Source organism: Corvus moneduloides, chromosome Z (assembly GCF_009650955.1).
Source record: "Corvus moneduloides isolate bCorMon1 chromosome Z, bCorMon1.pri, whole genome shotgun sequence".
Classification (NCBI taxonomy): Eukaryota; Metazoa; Chordata; class Aves; order Passeriformes; family Corvidae; genus Corvus; species Corvus moneduloides.
The window spans coordinates 48,495,025-48,511,403 of record NC_045511.1 but is presented as its reverse complement, the minus strand read 5'-3'; the positions used below and the strand labels follow the sequence as shown (position 1 = coordinate 48,511,403).

The window sequence follows — 16,379 nt, the reverse complement described above, 5'->3', positions numbered from 1 at the left end:
ATCAATGTTTTGATTAATTATATATTTTAAACAAAGCCGTTTCCAAGAACATGTCTGGATTTCCCGCCTTCTTGGGTTCAATCTTTCATAGATTCCAGTTGTGTGAAAGAGTAAAGCCCCACTTCATGTGCAATCTGACTGTAGTGGCAAAGGTTTAAAATATTTTCGAGACTGCCATGTTACACCAGTAGTACAAATTATTCTTTTGACAGAAACCACCCACAGCTGTTGGTTTCTATGAAATAGTTTGCATAGGCCATTATGCTTTGCCCTGATTATGAACAACAAACCTTGCCTGTCAGGCTATGCACCATTCACATTACAGTATTATATGTAAATCTGAACAAAAGTGCTATTATACTCATGTGGAAAGGTATTTTAGCAAGAATTAAATTATTTCAAGGTGTATAACATAGTTAAAAATACAACAATTTGTTTATATTTATTCACAAATATCTTTTTATACTTATTTTCTTATCCATTATTAAATATCGGTAGTCCTTTTAAGTACAATAATGCTAGAAGGTGACAGTGTTGAAACTACTGCAGTGAAATTTGCAAAAATCTGAAGTTTGACATATCTTGTTTTGCAAGTTGTCTATAATTTTAGAATAACTAGTGTATACTCTAGATCATATTGTCTTTTCACAATTGGACAAATAACTCTTTACTTGATAATGTGAGCCATCTTCAAGTCTTTCAGGAAATAGAGGTCACAGTGTGTCAACAGGCATTAGGTCAGTGTTACAGACAGGAAAGTATTATAGGCAATAATAGTCCTCAGATAACTGTGTTTGTGTCGGGACAAGTCTGAAGCAATACAGCTAATGCATATGTGGCTTTGCTTAGTATTCTTCGACATTGTTATAATTATTTATAGCAATATGTATGACTGGACTACTGTAAGCACAAGAAAGTGGCCTTCGTACAAAGGTATCTATACAAAGATATTCTTTGTATATCTGTGTAATATTGGCTTTATACTTAAAACCAGTATCTATGCCTGCACATTAAGTAATTGTGTTTTGGATGTTTTATATGTAACAGGGCCACAGAGCACAAAAGGATTGTTAATCATCAGCTGAGTTACCAGCCAGAGAGTAATCATCTTGTAAGCAGTAGGTCTTGGTGGATGCTTTTATAGTTTCAGATTTGTCTGCACTCATCTGGAGCATTCTCCTCATTTGTTGCTCACCTGCAGGTGCTGTCATAGTTCACAACAGTGGTGACCGTAGTTTCTTCAACATCCCCAATCAATTTAGAGGGAAAAACGGGGGGTTGTATTCTCTCTTTAAGATCAGCCAGTAAACGTACCTAGGTTTGGAGTTTTATTTTGGAGTGTTGTTTTTCTCACTTCACGTTTAATTGTAATTTAGCACTGTTAAGATATAAGGAAGTTGCAAAATATTTCCAGAGCAATTGAGGTTTCCCGGCTGCTGCTTCAGTACTTGTGATTGCAGAGACGTTGATATGTTGCCACTGCTTTTTCCTATAGTGACATCTCAGCAAGCTCAAAGATGAAATGTAAATTCTTAGTCTCCCATGGGTATGCATGTCAAAGTCAATTTTGAGTTTCTTTCCTTGCATTCTTTGCCTCAGATTTACTCAGAGGCAATATCCAACAGAAAGAATGCCACCTTCTATTAAAACGCAATGGAGTCTATTTCAGTTATTATTTTTGCTCTGTAGTTTTGAGGAAAACATTCATGGTTTTTGGTATTGAAAAAAAATGTTTCTCTAGGAAGAGGATTTTTAGTGTTGTCAGGTTGTATGTTTGTGTCTATCTATACACAGTCAAAACTGTGCATATATATAAAATATATATGCATGTGTGTGTGTGTATATATATACATATAGATCTATATAGATACATGTTATATATAGATCTCTATAGATACATGTATAAGCTTTCCTGTGGGAATTTTTAGAGGAATAGTTATGGAGCTCTCTTCAAAATATATTCAGTGACAATCTTGCTATTTCTCTGTGTAAGGTATTAAACACAGATTGTCAATCTGCTGGTACAATTTGAGAGCATGGATTGCCAACTCTCCAGAGAGATGGTTAGCACTCTTCCCTGTACTTCTCACACCTGTTCATAGTTGCCTAAATCTGGAGTTAGAAGCCATCATGGTGTGTTCACTGCACTTAGCAAGGTAATTTCTGGTTACGTCATGGTGATCTTGTGAGGTATCGTCCCAAGTAGACTATTGGGAAACTCCAATTTCAAGTATTCTTATGTAGTGGTTGCCATTTTATTTTCAGGCTGTTAGTGACAAAAAATTTTAGTAGGGTTCGTCTTTACTGTCCAGGGCAACTGAATGGGAAGATTTTTAACTGCACCCTGTGGGTATGACATCTGCTGTTATTTCAGGGAGATGATTGTAAGTAACTTCATTTCCGTGCTGTTGTCCTTAATGCATAGGTTTTTGTATATCTCTAACAGAAACTTGTTTATTTTAAAGAGACATTATTATACTTTGTTTCAATCTATGTTGTTTCCTTTTTATTTATTGGTTTGGTTTTTTTTTTTGCAGCTCAAGAAGTTCATAAGAACTCCAGAGATCCCTTCAAAGCACGTGAGAAACTGGGTCCCCAAGGTCCTGGAGCAGCGACGACAAGGGTTGGAGTTGTACTTGCAGGTGGGTCTCCTTGCAGCCTGCTGAAAGTAAAAGCAGCATCTGTTTTCAGAGCATTAGAAAATATGAAGTGTGACGTTTTACTGATAGGTAATTTTAGAGGTGGAAAATGATCTGGACACTTACCAGCAGTGGTGATTTCTGTTCACTTAGCAGGACTAGCAGCTAGAAAACTAGACTGTTTTGCGTTTTTTTTCCCGATTTTTCCAAGGGCTGCTGATTGACTTTAGTGAGCCTTTGTTTTCCTCTGCCTAAAATGGGGAAAATAATGTTGTTCTTTCCAAAGTTGTTCTGACTGTACCAATCAAAAGTGTTGCAGGAAAAATATAAGGAGTCTTTCTTTAGCTCACCTCTATTTAGACAGACTTGAGAAGCATCAGCTCATAAAATTCATATCCCTCTGCTGTACATGAATTGTTCCTCTAGCTGAAATAGGCACCTGTCATCTCATACTAATCTCAGTTGATTTGGACATTTGCATTTTAAGTCTTAGATTCTACCTAGATGGGTCATGATTTTGATATAGACAATAACAAGAGTCTTCAGGAATGATGCAGTTGTATAGACATCTAAATATATCAGGAATAAATCCCATTCATTTTTAATAAATGGAATTTGTATTGTCACAGGGCTTTAGAAAATGCCCTGTGGTATCGGTTCACAGCTGTTTCTCTGGTGGCAAAGCCAGATGAGGGTGTTACTGTAAACATGTTCCCAGTGCACTGCACTTTTAGCTGCACTAATGCAAATGCTGTTTTACTGAAAGGGATCATAGAAATAATGTGTCAAAACATAATTGTTTTGGGAGGAAGGCAAGAATAACAGTCTTCTATTTTTACTCATATCAGCCACTTGCAGTGAATTTTTTTTTTCTGATTTCCATACAACTTTCTTTTGGACATAATTACTACCAATTGGTACTACATGTACCAATTTGTTTTAAGCAGTTGATTTCGTTAAAAAGATACAGAGGTAATTTGGTTATCACTTTTTAATTGCTGATAAACTGTAAAAGAACATCTCCCCCTACTGGAAGAGTTAGTCAACTCTTGTTCTTTTGCAGTCTTGCACATTTAATTAGCTGTTCCTCTCTTCAGTTGCTGTTGGCTTGTTAGGAATATGCAATGGTTTAGGTTGGAAGGGACTGCTGGGCAGCATCTATTTAAAACATGACAAGCCTCTAAGTTATATCCATACTAATGTGCATACTAATTTAAACAAGAAGAAAATCATTAATACTTTTGTCAAAGTAATTAATTTCTGTTTCTGCTAATAGAAAGCAGAATTAATCAACAGTGAAATTTTAACTTTTAAGATAATTAGGGCGTGATTCTAGACAATGAAAAGTTCATATAAAGGCACTTTGGTTATCAGATGTTTTTCAATAGTGCCAAGCATTTACCAAAACACAGTGCAAGAATGTACTACAATTTCATGAGACATGATCAGTTTTTTATTTAACACCATGTATGTAAAACATTGCAAACATATTTTCAGGTGATACTACTGACAGTTAATCTGCAGGAGCTGTTTGGCTGCTACTGTCACTGGTCAGTGGTGGTGCTTGTAGCCAACCATTTGTGCAGCAGATAAAGCTTTATGAAGTCATGCCAGTCGTTATTTGTTTTGTATAAAACCAGCCAGAACATTATGCCAAGACTGAGCAATTACGTAGATGTTAGGTTCAATTAATTTGTTTTAGCATGCCATGCAGATGGCTGTCAAATACAGACCTGTACCTGACATGGTCTAGTCATGTTGGGTTCTTAATATATTTTAACTAAGTAGTCTTCTATAATTAAATGCAGATAAAAATATTGACATGAAATGAGAGTAGTAGATAGTCAGTCTCTATTAAGTAGTAAAGAAAGCAAGACATTTCCCTGTCTAAGACAGAAAGTGCCAGCACCTTGTTACTTCTTTGTGACCTTTTCATGATGAAACCGCCCTTTTAAATCCTTTCAGCACAGGTTGTTTGTTTCTTGGAGTGGATGGACAGGAGCTCAGAAACATTTCATTTTATCTTTTTGAAGAGTAGCAAAAATTATGAATAAATGAAGTATTATTAAATTGTGAGCTACAAGGAGTAATTTTTTTTAATGTATCAGTAGCCACTGCCAGCTAATAGTCATCAGATTGCTTATTTTACTTCTGTTTTTGAAAGGTTGGGTCAGGACTTTTTCTTGTTATAATAGAACAATTTTCATGGAATTTTGAAATAATGATTTATCTTATACTATTTTAAGTAAGACTTTTGTATTTTACAAGTTTGACTGGAATTTGCAACTTCTGTTTTTAATACTGTGAAACAATTGACTAGAAGCAGTAATATGCTTAGTAATTCAACTGCATGTATAATAATATTTACAGAGTCCTTGTGAATACTGAGAACAATCAACTGACTGACAAGAGGAAAGAAAGATTATGTTTAATTTATTAATGAGGAAACAGATGCAAAGATAAGTGAATGACAGATTGTGGCCCCAAACATTCAAGCAAATTAGTATGAAGAAATAAGCTATTGCACCTCTGCTGATCATGGTAAATGTCTGTGTGCATGATCTTAATCTACAGCACAAAGGACAAGCTGAGCTGGTTTAGTCTTTGCTAAATAAGAAAATCACAGAATAAGGTGAATTGGAAGGGACCTGCAAGGATCATCGGGTCCAACTCCTGGCCCTGCATAGGACACCCCGAGAGTCACACCATGTGCCTGAGAGCATTGTCCAAATGCTTCTTGAACTCTGTCAGGCTGGTGCTGTGACCACTTCCCTGAGGAGCCTGTTCAGTGCCCACCCACCCTCTGGATGAAGAACTTTTCCTGGTATCTGACCTAAACCTCCCCTGACACAACTTCAGGCCATTCTCTTGAGTCCTGTCACTGTCACCACGTAGAAGAAATTAATGCCTGCCCATCCGCTTCCCCTCATAAGGATGAAGACCACAAGGAGGTCTCCCCTCGGTCTCCTCTAAATCTCAAAATGCCTGTTACTGCCAGTAGAAGAGCACTAAACCAGCTTTTATTACCTTGTGGTGGCCATCAACTAGGTAACTTTATAGTTACTTATTTGTATATCTGAGCTTGTAGCTGGCAGTTGAGCAGAGATGAGAATCCAGGTGGTTTAGATTTAAAATTTGGAAAATAAATCACTGGGTTACACTATTGCTGACAAAAATCTGTCTTGATAGTAGTTTTAGACTGCAGCAAGATTTGAACTTAGATTATGGTTAGAAATATCTTCTCTCGATGAGCTTCCTGAGGAGTTTGGTGTTGAAGAAAGGTAGAAGATAAGGATTTTAAGCAGCTAGTTGTATAAGGCGCCTATAATTTGAGAAGGGCTGCCAAAAGGACCTGCACTGAAAAGTGACTCCTCATAGTAGTGAGCATGGATAAATGTATTTGCTTGAAAGTATCAGAAGGTGAAGGTAAGTGTGGAAAATGATGGAGCAGGCTGATAACCAGTATTGTAGCTTCTGGATGGTGTTTGTTTGGTTTGTGTTTTTTTTCATCCACTGTCCAGTCTTGGACTGACTGTTATCACAAAGCAATACAGAAGTTAGTTTGTATGTGTATTTAAAGAAGATATAAATCACTTGAAAAGCTCCCTCTTCCATAGTTTTTTACTGTGTAGGAGTTCAATAAGTAATTTTGTAGATGGACCAAGTGAACAGATCATTGGGGTTTTATTTTGGGCATTGAAGACATTGGTGGGATTCCTAAGGGTGGCGCTGGAGGGACCTTATCTAATTGGCTATCAAAGCACCTGCAGCTGCGTTGGATCAGATCAGTATTTGTTACAAATACATTTGATATGATGTACTATTGGAGGAGCAGTTCTTACAGAGCTTATTTCCTGTGAATTGGTAATGGGGAAGAATTTGATCTAGCCACCTGCTCATTTGGAGTTAGGTCATATCCTTGTCCCAGTAAGCTGACGCTGGATGTTATTGCCATCCAGTCTGTCTGCCCCAGGGACTTGCCCTTTGACAGGTCTGCCTTTTAAAGTTCAATGGAATAGATATTTTCTAGCCCCCTTGGGCTGAAGAAATCTCATCATTTGCTGATATCATCAGTCCAACAAGATAACAAGCATCGTTAACAGAATTCACTGTGAAGTGGCACCCATACCTAAGCATGAGACTTTGTAGCTGCTGCTAGTCTTCACTGAAATGATTTGCTTATAGGGAAAGATTTTGATGGAGGCCCAGATTTTTGGTTAGTTTCAGGGTACTAAGTCATTTCATGTGGTCTGGATGACCTGAAGAAATTCTTCTTGTGACTGGCAAGGCTCTAATATAAAACAGAGAGCTGTAGACCTTCTGAAGTGCTCTGTATATATGTATGGTCTCTATGTACATACGTCTCTAACCAGAGTTAATATGTAGAGCTAATATTTCTCTCTTGGCTGAGGTCAAGAAAACATACTTGCCTTTTATTTATTCTTGAACTTTTTACAAAGAGAACAGTCCTGATTCCTGGAGATAAGATTGGTTAAAGTGCTCCTTGGCTGTGAGACGTGAAGACTTGATGAACTTCAACATTCCAGCAGTTTCAGGAATCCAAATCTTAAAAATGAATTATGGCGTTTATGAAACTGGACTAGAGATTTGTTTTCCATTTAAGGAAATAATCTGGAGATCTGAGAAGCACTTTGACCTATATTTCAGTATTCTTCAAAATGCAATTCCTTTTAAAAATATTTTAACTACCAATCCTTCCTGAAAACATAAGTAAAACCATATCTTCTATGATTTTGCTTTTAAGAAATTAAAATCCAATCCTATACTCCTTAGCTGTCTTAGTTTCCAGCAGGTTGGAGTTAGGAAAACAGTGCATGTAATAATGAATAATGTATCGTTGCTTTATGAGTAAGCTCATCAGAAACATGAAGAAGAAAAGCACACGTTATTGTATTGCATTTTTTTACTGTTTTGGGGGGAACAGTTCAACAGCAACTGCAAAAAAAATGAAGACAAATGAGCTATTTCTGTAGTTAGTGACTGTAGAGGAAAAACTATCATACAGAAAATTTGGCTCAAGATGTCATTTCTTCATGGGCCACTATGATTTTCTTTAATTACTTCAATAAGCATTGATACATAATTCCTTGTGGTAAAGTTTAAATAAATAAATAACCTTTCCTGACTGGACAGTGGTTATGAACAAACTTTTGTACTGTTTTCTCTTAAGTTGATCTAGTTTTGTGATGTTACTTCATGAAAGTTTTAGATTTAGTTAAAAAAAATATTAAAGGTTCTTTTTGTTGATTAGAAAGCTTTGTTGCAGAGCATTTCAGACCTAATATAGCATTTCATATTGCAACTGGGGATAAGAATTGTGCATTCCTTGAGCTTCAGTCATTGCCCCTTTTCACTATCATTCTGGGGATTGTGTTAATGTGATTTCTCAGGTTTTTTTATCTAATTGTGAAGAAAAAGAGTTTTCTATCACCTCTTGGGAAGTTTCATTAGTTCTTCACTGCTTAACTGATTCAATTTCTGTTGACATCTTGCTATTCTAACAAGAAGGAATGTGAACTCAGCCATTTATAACCTTGTCCATTGTCAGGAAGACTGGAGAGATCTCTGCTCTAAGATGAGGCATCTAGGCTCCTGATGCCAGTGTGCAAGTACTCCACATAGTGTGTTTGCTAGAGGTTTGCCTTTCAATAGCCAAATACTCCTGTTCTGTAACTGCAGCTGAAATCCTGCTTCAGTACTCTCTTGCCTGGAGAAGAATCAGAAAAGAAAATAAATTTATTTGAGGAAAAGAAATCCTTGGTGATATACATGGTTTTTCACTGTTTTCTCTTCTCTTTGTGAAGTAGAGGTAAAAATTGTCCCATGATAATACATAAAGTTATCTGAGCTCTCTTAAGCAGAACAAAAACTAGGACTTCATATAAAGACAGGAAGATCTTGAGTGTGGCTTAAGATGATACAGCTCTCTAGGGTTAGAAGTAATCTGTAAGTGCTTTCTAAGTGTAACAGGTTTTGATGTTACATATGTAATGTCTGTAGAGGTGAACTGGTGCTGTTGGAGCTGTTTAGAATTATTGAGATCTGTGTGTGATACATGCACTTTTATGAGATATTTGATTGCTTTTGGCCAATAAAAATGGATCAAGTTTGTTACTATTTAGTTTTGGAAATGCAATGGCAAAATGAACTTAGAGCTATTCAATGATCTTTCAACTACTTAAATTTTATTTCTGTGCAGTTCACATTCAGCACATTTATCCCTTCTGTCAATGTTAATATTCATTACAATTGTTCTTCCTTTATATTCTGTATCAAGCATTTAATTGTTCCCATATACCTGTGTACCTTTGCCAGAGGGTGTTGTGAACACAAAATTTTGAGTTAGTTCAATTGGAAGACTGGAAAGGTGTATGAAAGGACAGCATATATCAAGCATAGAAGGCCCTCTAGTTGGAAATAACTTTTGAAGCTGATGGAGTTTTGAAGAAAAATGTCTTACACGTTAGTCTTGCACATTTATACTCTTTCTTGGTATCCATTTATAACCATTTTGGGATATAGGATACAGTGCTTAAATGGATCTTTAGTCTGAAGCAATGACCTTTCTTATATAATCCTTACAGTAATTAGAGACATGCTTGTTGTTCATTTTGTTATTAGATTTGTTTAAACATGAATGTGTTTTCAAGAACTGAGCCCTGTATGTATCATGAACACCATCTTAAAAGAAAAAAGAGTTAATTGTATGGTTGAGAAGACATGTTTGAATCATTGAGATGTATCTATAGAGATAGATAGAGGTATGCAGGTCATGTGGCTGTGCAAAGCCACTTGTAAAGGCTAATGCCTTTTCAGACCAGATGCTTTACATGTGGGAGATACTTGCTTGTATACTTAAAACCCGAATTCAGAGGTTGAAATTTTTAGCTATAGAAGTTTTGTGCAAAATGTGGACTTTTTTCTTCTCCACCTTATTCTGTGTGTGCCTGACCTGTGGGGGTTTTTCCCACTAGGCTTCTATTTAACCATTCCCCATGTCTGAGAGCAGGAGCTGGATAGAAATCACTTTGACTTCCTTGTATCATTCATTAGGCACCACAAAGGTTTCTGCAGAGGCAGTCCTTCCCTTTGTCCTATGTACACATTCACTCTTAGGATCTATTTCTAACTAATTTAAGATCAAATTGACTTATTTGCAGAAAAAAAATTCCCATCAAGTCCAGAACAGATGCTTATCTTCCTGATTGCTGTTTCTGGAAACTAGTTTTGTTTTAAATGCGGGTGAATATGCTGAGAGGAAAGGGTCTAGCATTAGAAAGTTGCAAAAAAAAGTTGGATTCAGTGAAATAAGATTTAACTGATGTTTTGCTGGAAAGTCTGTTGAATCACCTACATCTATGAATCACATTGAAAATTCTCTCCATTATCCAAAACTATTCAGTCTCTTCCTTCTCTAAGTCCATTTAGTGTGCAGTAATCAAGGCTGAACAGCTCCTGTAAGGAGTTCTAAAAGCAATGGTATGATAAGTATAAAAAGACAAAATGTTCTTTGTCCTCATTAAAGATTGTGAGCGGAGTGTTAAATAATATTAATGGCTGGGCTTGTCAGTACTTAACAGTACTTTCCTAGTACAAGTGATTTTATTGATCGATACAGTCTCAATGTAACAGGGCAGATTATTCTACTGATTTTATCGAAACCTTAACTAAGTTTGTTAGTGTACCACATATCCTTAAATAGATCTAGATGATGATGTAGATTAAGAAAAGCAGACCACCATCCATCTTTTTTTGATCGGTTAATAACTTAAATCCATCATTGCTGTGACCAGCTTTTTTAAGATTCTGTTGTGCATACGTGTTTCTTTGGTGGTAAAGATACATAGCTGGGTTTAGATGGCTGTGGATTTTAAAGAAGTGTGCCTGACACATGCAGGATTGCATATTTGTTAAGGGGAAGCAGAAAGCCAAAGAAAACAGGGAAGCAAAATAATTCTGTAGATAATTTAAAGGAGAGGCATTTATTAAAACTGTCTGTCTGTAGAGATTTATGAGGAATGAAAGCATTTTTCAAGCATGCTCAGAAAATTACCTGGTTTGTGTTTTAGGAGTTCAGTTTTTGCTTTTCAACTGTTGTGATTTATGATTAATATTTCTTTTCCTTCATCTTCACTAATCTGTTTGGTTTTGCTGTATAGAATTGTGTTGCATGAACTCTCTAATTTTACTTTTACGTGTTAGAGGTGATCAAAATAAATTTTACTTAGTTAAGCACAGAATTTACATAAGTAGTTGTGACATGTTTAGAAACCATGTCTAAGTGCTTGTTCTCTTTTCATTATGCTGTGTATCATAATGATATTGTATTACACACTTTTGCCCAAGTTAAGATGAACATCAAATTGTACTAATCGTGCATTTCCATACAGTAAGAAATGGTCTCTGTCATGATTGAATATGCTCAGAATAGCTGAAAAACATTTCAAGAGGAGAGAGAAAGAAATTTAAGTTCTCTGTCTAAGTCACAGTCTATGAAAGCAAAACTAGGGATATTAAAACTCAAGTGCTGGCACACTGCTGTAGTCTGTTGATGACTGTTCTAACAGCCATGATTCCTTCTAAAGCCATAAAAAGTATGAGATACTTAATTCATTTAGCCATGATGAAATAAAATGTGGTCACCTTCCTTATCCTGAATGCAGCTCTGATGTGTAGGCAATAAATTTTCTTTTTCCTTAATAGATATTTAATAGATTTGCTTGAGCTCTTTGGGAAAGATGGAGGTGAGTCAAAAAACTTTTGTCAATTCTTGTAAAGTAGGAAGGAGGGAGGGAGCAGTAATTCTTGCAGTCCTATTATCACCACCTGAAGTTTGGTAGAAAGACTCAGGTTTCCCCCATCTTTTTAATCAATCCGTAGTATTTTAAACACATTTTCAATTCCTATTCTGTGCTGTTTTGCATAAGGTAATTCTTATATTTTGGTATACAAATGACTATTGCTTTTTTAAATTGGACTTTCAAAGCAAGTTTAATCTTAATGGCTTTTTCTTCAAGATTTGTCGGTAAAGTTAATGAATTGCTAATAAAGGGATAAACTTATTTTCTACTGAAGGAGTATTTTATTATTGCATGTGTAGTGTAACACACTACGTTTTGTTAAGGTTATTCAGTAGTATACAGCACTAAATTAGAATGTAGTTTAGACCTAGATTGCATTGACTTTATGCAATCTGGTAGTATTCTTCTGCATGCACTCTTTATGTGGGTGAAGATCCGCCATTAACATTCTTTACACATTTATAAATCACACATGAGGGCAGGAGAAAAATGTTCATGAAGAAGTGAATAATTCTTTCTTCACAGCAAGATCTGAATCTGCACATAAGGCACAGGCTGTGTTTGGAGGCCAGAGGAAGAAAACAAAATATGGAATATATGCTGAATAACTGAACCATTTATTATGTGCTTTGGATGAAGAACTCATTCTGGGGGAAAAAGTAGTGTAGGACCATGCTACATATGTAAGCAATGTTAAATAAATCCTTATACATAGGAAAGCTGAATTAAAGCTTGATTCTAGTGTGCCATAATAACTTTATTGTCTAACATTGTTTGTATCATTTAACATAGACCTTTCTGAAAAAAACCCCAAACAAAAAAAACCAGCAAGCTGTGGCTAATCACAGGGGTTTACCAGAAATACATTGAAATAAATAAGCAGTAATTCTTGACCTTCTGCTTTCGATGTTGAAAGGAAGGAGCAGTGGAACAGAAAAATTCTTCGCAAGAAGGAGTGCTAAGCAAAATACGAGAGCTAGTCTATCAGTAGCTAAGAGAGGTGAGCAGAGGAAGAGACGAGTAGTCTTCCTCAGATACGTTGTGGAAGGATGGTCAGTGAGCCTTTTCCTTTGGTTCTGCAGTAAATTGAATGTTCCTGCATTAGACATAATTCCCGTGTGTGTGTGTATGCTGCCTTTTCTTGGCATTTATGCAGTCTTACATGACTCCTTTCTGAAAGATGTTGTAGGATTTCAGAGTGAACTAAGGGGGGAAGGTCCTGTGGTCATGGGTAGCTTAGGAGAATTACAAATGCTTGTTATCTTCTCTAACATTGTCTATCTCTACCCACATCACTATTGATTGTCTTTTTTTTTTTTTACCTGCTTGTTGTCTCTGTTGTCCAAATATAATATAGATTTAGTTAAGTGTAAAAAAGCTCATTTTACACTAAACCCATTCACTGCAGAATTTTTTGACTGAGATAGGCTTGGATTTCTGTGCAGGTACATTTGCAAATAAATACACATTACTGAATGATGCCTAAATTTATAACTCTGATACGGATTTTTCCTGTCGACTTAGAAAAGGTTAAAATAAGAAACTTCCAGGGTTACTTATGATAAAAACTGTGAATTATATATAAGAAAATTTTCAAGAAGTATTGATGTAAAAATGGAGGCTCATGGTGCAGTTTCTTCTTTTAAATTTCTCATAATTATCATTGTCTTTATCTAATATACTTTTTCTTCTGTAGATGAAAAAAGTTTGCAGAAACAAAGCGTGAAGCAGAAGTAGAACCTTTAATTTCATTAGGCATGTTGTAACTGGTGAAGATTAATGTATATATCTCTTGCTAATTCTTTTCAATTACTCAGTTCATATAAATTCCCAAACCTTGTTAATTATGCTGAAGTCAGGTGGTAATTTTTAACAGTGTTTTCACAGCAAGGGAATTTTCCTGGTCTAACCTTGCCCTCCTGTAGAAACTCTCAGCAGATTAGGCATTCTGACTCTAGTCCATTCGTTTTCAGCACAAGCCTAATTGCTGCCGACTGCCTGCCACAGGTACCCTGGTTATTGTACATTTAAGGGATGTAGGTTCTTCTGAGAACATATAAGGAAAGATTAATTGTTTGTTTTGTTTCATCCCAAGAGAAATGTGGGAGCTTAATCAAGAAAAATAATTTCTTCTGTTGATTTGGCTTATTTGTGGAAAGGGATAATTGTATAGAGGCAGGCATAGAGCTATGCATTTTGAAAGAAATTTTGCCATTTACCTACTTGGGAGGCAAAGATACAGCAAAATGAATGTAACAGAGCATTGGAATTGATGGGGATGGTTCACATTTCTCATAGTAAGTAATTCGGCTGCTGGGCTTTTATTTGAACCAATATTGCTAGGTGGTGTTGTCATTTGTTTTGTCTGCTTCTTTGGATATCTAATCAAGGAGACAATAGTAGGGGGAAAAACGCTTTTCCAAATTGTCCTTAATTGCTAGAGCACGAAGTGAGCTAAGCACTCAGGTATTACCAATTAAAGAACTTGTTTCCAGCAAGCACCATTAAATCTATCTTTCCCAATCTGATAAATAAGCTATCAAAGAGTGGAACAGATTAATTGAGAGCAATTAGTTCAAAGCTCAGTATAGCAGTTAGAGTGAACCAACATTATCAATGAATGCAAATTTTTCGTAAAGCAGTAAGAAGCACTGATGCAACAAAACAGTGTTGAGAGCACAAAGGAAAATTTTATCTGTGATATAGAAATAAAAGACGTGGGAAATCACCGATCCTAAAATTCAGAACCATCACAAGATTTATTCCACTTGCATCTAAAGCATAAGAAAACCCTGCATATACTACAACCTTGTGTTTGTAGACACAGTAATCTCCAAGTGTGCATTGCTTATGTTAATAATCAGTAACCCCTGTGTTTGGTAGAGACTTAGCCTAAACACTCTATTTTGATTCCCCTTTAGTACAGGTATGTGTTCCTGTATATCTATACCTTTTGGATGGGTGTTCCTTTCTTCCAGCTGCCTGTGCATGCCAAATTGCATTGATTCACATGGTGTAAACATCATTCTGCATGTGGGTGCTCTGGATATTTCTCTTAATGATGAAACGTAGAAAAAGCACCTGGATGCTCTCCTTAAGTGCCAGCCTTTTGCCTTTTGACAGCACACACATCTGTCACCTTAGATTTTGAAATAAACTTAGAGGCTTTGAATATTAATATGTTCAAAAAAGGTATTACACGTTTGTTCACTTGTTGATAAGTGTTGCATATATTCTGCTTTGGAGTAATGTACTCCAACAAGAAGAAGGCACATGAAACAGACTAATCTCTAAGTCAGTTTTTACAGAACTACCTTGGCTAGGTAAGTTATATTGCTACTCTGTGAGTTGGCATCGTTCACATAAATTGATAGCACAAACATACCAGCTGCCAACTTTTAAAACTGCTCTCTTAGAGCATCAGTTTGTATGGTGCATCTCTGGCCTTTACAGCAGCAATGTGGCTGGAGTCTGCTTTTGCAGTATTACAGTTTTAAAATGGTTGGATAAAAACCTTATTTCTTATGCTGTTGCAACCCACTGGGTACGTCTATTCTAGGAAAATGAAAAGGTCAGTGATAACTTTCCCAATAAAACCTTCTGAGAAAATGTCATTCCAGTTATGTGTGTCTGACTGGGAGAGTTCATAATCCATTTTTTGAGCTTCATATTTTTTTATTTCTGGAATATCATCATCATTAGAGAAATTCAGCATTCATAACCATAATAGTATCGTGTCATATCAGCTCATGAAGTGATGGTAACAGACATGCTTTAACAAACACAGGAGTAAGATCACAGTTGTATTAAGAGTAACTATGGTTTTGTGAGCAACTTACCTGTAATGTTGGCTTCTGAAAAATATTCAGAATATCTCCAAGAAATCATGAGGAAATTAGACTAGTTTCTTCAGATGTCAAAGCATCCAGATCTTCAAGTGTGCTTTTCAGTATGGAGTCCAGCTCTCACACATAGTTCTGTGGGAAAGGTTCCTAATATAACACACATTAAAAAAAAACACTCATAAAGCCACAGGAGATTATGGAGCAACAAAGAACATGCACAGAATTTAGACTCTACAGTCTTGTAAACAGCAGCATTTAAGCAGCCGTCTCCACATTATCCCATCAGATGTTTCTCTGTGTATTTGGACTCAGACAAGGTCATGCGGTGATATGTGCTAATAGTTTTGAACAGCAGCAGTTGTATAACTTCACAATTAAGAAGCAATTTGTGTTTCTGTAATGATATTGTATTTAAATGCCATGCAGTAGTGCTTACCTGCTTTACAGGGGGATTTTTTTATAATTAATCAAATTCAGGCAAGTTTAATTATGTGACCTGAATTAGTTATCCAGCTTTAAGTGCTGGAATCACAAGGACATGTACTGCAAGAGTGAGTTACCACAAGATATTGGGGTCTTTTTGTAGTATTGGAAATAAAGATTAGTGGGTTTTATGACAAAGTTGCCCTGTAATGATGTAGGAGGCTCTTAATAACTGTGGTTCAATGTAGATACTCAGGAACTGTATTATTAATGTAAAAGTACAGACAACATGACAACTTTACAGTGAAGAGGTCCAGCAGTCAGGCTTGACGCATCAACCCAAATTTTAAGTGGCAAAAAAAATTCCAAAAATAATCCAAATTTTTCTAGTTTGTCAATTATTTTTGCCCAGTTTTACAAAGCAGTGATGTTCACCCCAAGGACGTTCAGAGAGAAGTCTATCATCAGACAAGACTGATGGATTTGTTACTGTGTGTATGAAAACATGAAAATTATTTTCCCTATAGTATATTTACCAGTTATAACCACCGTATTATCCTTTTTATATCTATAGCAGATTCTTTCAACTTCAGATTCTTTCAGTTCTCCATCTTCCAACCTTTTCTTGTTTTGTTTTTTTCCCCTGAAAC

General features: G+C 36.0%; 1 protein-coding gene and 1 long non-coding RNA gene across 4 annotated transcripts in view; one reads left to right on the top strand and one right to left on the bottom strand.

The window, feature by feature from the left end:
* The window catches only part of SNX24 (sorting nexin 24), an 89,094-nt gene that overhangs the window by 49,997 nt on the left and 22,718 nt on the right, over positions 1-16,379 (top strand). For all 3 annotated transcript variants that reach the window (XR_004237419.1, XM_032095734.1, XM_032095733.1), the window contains exon 3: positions 2,538-2,642. Coding sequence is in view for 2 of the 3 variants with exons in the window: in XM_032095734.1 (XP_031951625.1) it covers positions 2,538-2,642 (105 nt within the window). In the remaining variant the exon portion in view is untranslated. The remainder of the gene's footprint in view (positions 1-2,537; positions 2,643-16,379) is intronic.
* The window catches only part of LOC116437703, a 28,968-nt gene continuing 18,046 nt past the window's right edge, over positions 5,458-16,379 (bottom strand). Inside the window, exons 4-5 of the long non-coding RNA XR_004237420.1 lie at positions 15,301-15,453; positions 5,458-8,367 (exon numbers count right to left, since the gene is read on the bottom strand). This is a non-coding gene — a long non-coding RNA (uncharacterized LOC116437703). The remainder of the gene's footprint in view (positions 8,368-15,300; positions 15,454-16,379) is intronic.